Source organism: Vollenhovia emeryi, unplaced genomic scaffold (genome assembly GCF_000949405.1).
Source record: "Vollenhovia emeryi isolate VEMERY1.0 unplaced genomic scaffold, V.emery_V1.0 DF939205.1, whole genome shotgun sequence".
Taxonomy (NCBI): Eukaryota; Metazoa; Arthropoda; class Insecta; order Hymenoptera; family Formicidae; genus Vollenhovia; species Vollenhovia emeryi.
This window is the reverse complement of record NW_011967161.1, coordinates 1-4,890: the sequence shown is the minus strand read 5'-3', so window position 1 is coordinate 4,890 and position 4,890 is coordinate 1. Positions and strand designations below refer to the sequence as shown.

The following is a 4,890-nucleotide window of genomic DNA, read 5'->3' as shown; positions in this document are numbered from 1 at the left end:
AGGTTAAATATAAAGGATTTGTACGTTTTTCTTATATTTATGTTTCAAAATGGTATAACTTTTTAGGGTTAAGTTGGGTTACAATGAATTTACTTTTCCGTTTTTGTGTAAGTCTTGTAGTAATAATCGGTACTAAAATGATCTGCAACTTTGCGCAACCTTCGATGTAATAATTATAAAAAGTCAAATATGCAGCGTAACTCGTCGTGATATACTGCATTCTGCATTATGGTTAAAATAAATATAAAATTTAAATCAGATTGTAACTTAAATTAAATGCCATATTTTAGGACCTGACAAGGTAGTGGCCATTATATTGCTATGTGAATCCATATACCGTATTTTCCCACCCTGTACTGTGCGCCGTTACTATCGGACATATAACACAGATTTCCCCTAGGTGGGATCATTATCGTCAGTGAATTCACGTGTTCTATCGTCATTAATCATACTTATAATTAAAAGAAGTCAACACAAAATTCATCAAACACTAGAAATTCGATATTTTTCCTTATGCGCGCGTCTTTCGCAATCCGGACCACTGTGCGTCGCTTCGACGTCGATCGACGAATCATTTCTCACTGGGTGTAAGCATCATTCTATCTTCGTTGCACATCGAATATCAAACGAAGATAGAGCGATGCTTACAGCGCGTGAGCACCCAAACGGAACGCAGCCATAGTATGATTAAAAATTTAGCGTACATATTATCAATCATTTAAACAAAAATATGAATTTTTATGGATTTCCCACTTTAAAAACCTTATTTTTACAAATTATGCTTACTGTAATTTTAACAAATCTAGTACGCTTTATAAAGTAATAAATAGTAAACTGGTTTTTTGGTCTGTTAAATGGTGCTAAGTTTTTAATTTAAATCATATTTTTTTAATATAAAAAAGAACGTATATGCAATAGTGTTACGTCAAGATGCAATTTTTGAAGCAAACGATCAGCAATATATGAGCAAGGAATCTATCCTAATTATATTTTATAAGAAGCTGCTACAGGTAAGGCCAGTTTCATTTCAGATACGCAAAGGTTTAGTCAAGGCCACGATAAGGAATGTCGAAAAGAGGAGGACGTGACATTTCAAAGTCACATCTGAATATATTTCCTGATTGATCATATATGACATAAACCTCTGACTCAAAAGCATACCGCATGTTGTTAAACGTCGAAGAAATCAGGTTTCGCCGTAGATGAAATAGCTATTAATATATTTCTCTAAGAATTTAACCAATTTAGGTTAAAGGCTAAGCTAATTAACCTTTTTCATTATCCACAATACGGTCATAATGTTTTCTTGAAACTTTGAACATTGATTTGCAATCAATGGCGTGCATTACGCAGCAAGTATTATTCAAAGGAATTCGATTTTCTATGTACTTATATGTATGTGAATATATATCTCTTCGTGCAGAAGATTTTTATTGGTTATTAACCACAATGTAATAAAATCAAAAAATTTTTTAAATAAAAAGATTTATTTAAGCGTTCTTTACTCTAACGTTTATATATTATTTTCAATTTATAAATTGTTCAAAACTAATTAAATTATTTCCAAAGTAATAATGAGAAACATTACTAATTATAATTTAAGGTAAGATAAATTAACATAAAATATTTTACAGTTGTCAACTTTGCAAATTAAAAACGAGAAAGACAAAAAGCAAAAGCACAAATGAGAGAGACATTGAATAGATGGTGATCTAGGGAGCGATAATGGGTGGAAAACGAGTGAGAGAACGCGAGAATGAACGACAAAAATTAATTAGATATATATCCTCCTTATTATATCCCTTATAAAAAATGGCGCGCCCAAAGCGCACGCTTGTGTTGTCTGGTCTTATAAAGAGTTGAAACTTGTTATTGGAGATTTGTTTACGATTCCCGAAAAGTAATGTAGATTATTTCATGAAATTTCGTCGAGTAGTTATACCACACAACGAAATTACCCGACACTTACGCATGATGTTGAAATTTCCGATTCCGCGACGCACACGTTGAGTAAATTATACAACACATTACCAAATTATCCGACACTGACGCATGATGTCGAAATTTCTGTTCCCGCTACGAACACCGTGAGTAAACAACATACTAAGCAACATATAAGCGAAAAGATTTCTTTATGTCCACTGTAACCTTCTTCCTCACTCACGTGGAATTTGAAATATAATTCTTCTAATATTCTCAGCATCCATCTACATATGCTGTACGGATATGTTATTCGGTATTAATTAAAGGTGTACATTGCAGGTGAGGAGAGAAATAGAAAGAGAGACATCGGCAGCATGGGCGTATCCAGAGGGGGGCAGGGGGGGCGGCAGCTGCCCCCCCCTAGACTCAATGAGATCCCCATTGAGATTACGAATAATATAATTAATAGATTTGCCGAGGACTCCAGAAAATTAATTTTTATATAAATAAACAAAATTTTTTTATAAGTACGTAGTTTAATTTATGCTGCATAATTCACCTACGAGTGAATCCTGTTCTGCCCCCCCCCTAGACAAAAGTTTGGATACGCCCATGATCGGCAGGTTCTATAAGAGTACGACTTTCAGCACGGATTTCGAAAGAGCTCAGTAAGTTTGAAGGCACGGAGAACGCGCAACCCAATATTCGCAGAGCAACAGGGACATCGCACTCATCGCAGGCGATCGAAGGATTAAATCGAACACGTGGAGCATTGACTGGTATGGTATTTTGTATTATCCTTTGCACGTGTTTCAACATTAATTTCAAACAGAATTATTTTGATTGATGATTTCCAAATAATCTTTTCTTTTTTTTTCAATCAAACTTTCATCCAAAAATATGGAATTGTGTGGTGGTCAATAAATGGACTTAATATTTTTAATTAAAAAATTACGTCTGGTCTCAGCAAACACAAAGTAACAGTTATATAACTGTAAGTTAAAATTTCCTACTCAACAATATAACTGTTACATAACATGTTATACATATAACAGTTATATTGTTGAGTAGGAAATTTTAACTTATAGTTATGTAACTGTTACTTTGCGTTTGGTGGGTTAGTATTAATTTATCAATTAAAGTTAGTTTCCATTAATCGTATCCGAGTATAAACACTGGATTTTGCTAAATTTTAGACAATCTACATGGTCTGTCCTTAAAGTAGTCGGACTGAGTCAATTACAAAATATTTATTGACAGAAATAATACATGCGCTCAATATTCTTCAAAGTAGGACCCTTCTGCATCCACACACCGCTGGCAGCGGGGTTTCCAGCTCTCATACGCTTCCTGCACACAGAAAAATATATACTACCTGCAAGTAAATATTATTTGTTCCAAGTATTTGATAAGTTTATATATCCGCAAATCTATCATAATGTCGTCGCAAGTGTTATATTTACTCAAAACATATTCTGGTTCTTAGTAAGTCTAGTACTTGAAACAAGAATACATAGAATTATTTGAAGCAAAACAATTTTGTTTCTTCTGATTTTATTAAAAGAAGCATACGGAATTCTTCAATAAGTTTCATAATTTTCTTCAAAGAAGAATAAATTCTTTCTTTGAGCATAAGATGGCAAGCTTTTCTAAGACTAGTAACAAGTATATCTTAAGATTATTATTAAGAAAAGATTCTTTATTGAAGCAAACTATTACTTAAACGGAATAAAATAAACTGAGTAATTACTTTTCTTGACTGTACAATAATATTTTTCTGTGTGTGGAATGCGGAAGCCGGAATGCTGTTGAGCTCCCTCGTCACGGCCTGTTGTAACGCTTCCACCGAGTCGTGGTGTCCTTTCAGGGCGGTTTTGAGGCGGGGGAAGAGGAAAAAGTCTGGTGGGGCAACGTCGGGACTGTAGGGTGGCTGAGGCAGGGTTGTGATGTTGTGTTGGGCCAGGTACGTCGCCACACAGCCTTCCGCGTGGCGACGTACCTGGCCCAACACAACATCGCAACCCTGCCTCAGCCACCCTACAGTCCCGACGTTGCCCCACCAGACTTTTTCCTCTTCCCCCGCCTCAAAACCGCCCTGAAAGGACACCATCACGGCTCGGTGGAAGCGTTACAACAGGCCGTGACGAGGGAGCTTAACAGCATTCCGGGTGTCGCATTCCAGGAAGCGTATGAGAGCTGGAAATCCCGCTGCCAGCGGTGTGTGGATGCAGAAGGGTCCTACTTTGAAGAATATTGAGCGCATGTATTATTTCTGTCAATAAATATTTTGTAATTGACTCAGTCCGACTACTTTAAGGACAGACCATGTATAATTTGTGTCGGATACATTTTTATTCTTTTTTTAAAATCTTTTTATAACTTTATAAATGCAACAATATTATAAACACAGTAATTAAACACGAGTTCACTCAGCATTAATTAAATTATAGTAAAAAAGTGTGCAAATTAGAAATTTGCACATGGCTTCCTCATAGAGGAAGGTTTTGCTGAAATGTCTGTGGTTTCTTTAATAATCATTTCCAAAAATTTCAAATGTCTATAACTCAAGAACTGTATGTCAAGAACTAATTAATCATATTTTAATGAATTATATATGAAATTTGGATTGAAAAAACTGAAAAACAATATAATATATAATTAGAAAAAAAGTAAAGTAAAGTAAAGTAAAGTAAAGTAAAGTAAAGTAAAGTGTGCAAATTAGAAATTTGCACATGGCTTCCTCATAGAGGAAGGTTTAGGAGCGAAATCTAATTTTTTTTCGATGTTTCTCGAAAGTGTGCAAATTAGAAATTTGCATATTGCTTCCTCATCATTGAAGCGTGCAAATTGGAAATTTGCACATTTCTTCCTCACCCTTAAAGTAGGCAAATTAGAAATTTGCACATTGCTTCCATTGTTATGGCTTCCTTATAGAGGAAGCTTTAAGAGAGAAATCTAACTTTACTA

The 4,890-nt window shown here is 34.8% G+C and overlaps 1 protein-coding gene across 1 annotated transcript in view; it reads left to right on the top strand.

Moving 5' to 3' along the window:
* The window catches only part of LOC105561632 (fatty acid synthase-like), a gene marked incomplete at its 3' end in the record, with an annotated part of 19,210 nt that extends 15,070 nt beyond the window's left edge, over nt 1–4,140 (top strand). The window contains exon 5 of the mRNA XM_012011791.1: nt 3,791–4,140. Coding sequence (XP_011867181.1) covers nt 3,791–4,140 — 350 coding nt within the window. The remainder of the gene's footprint in view (nt 1–3,790) is intronic.
* Nucleotides 4,141–4,890: the final 750 nt, after the last annotated feature.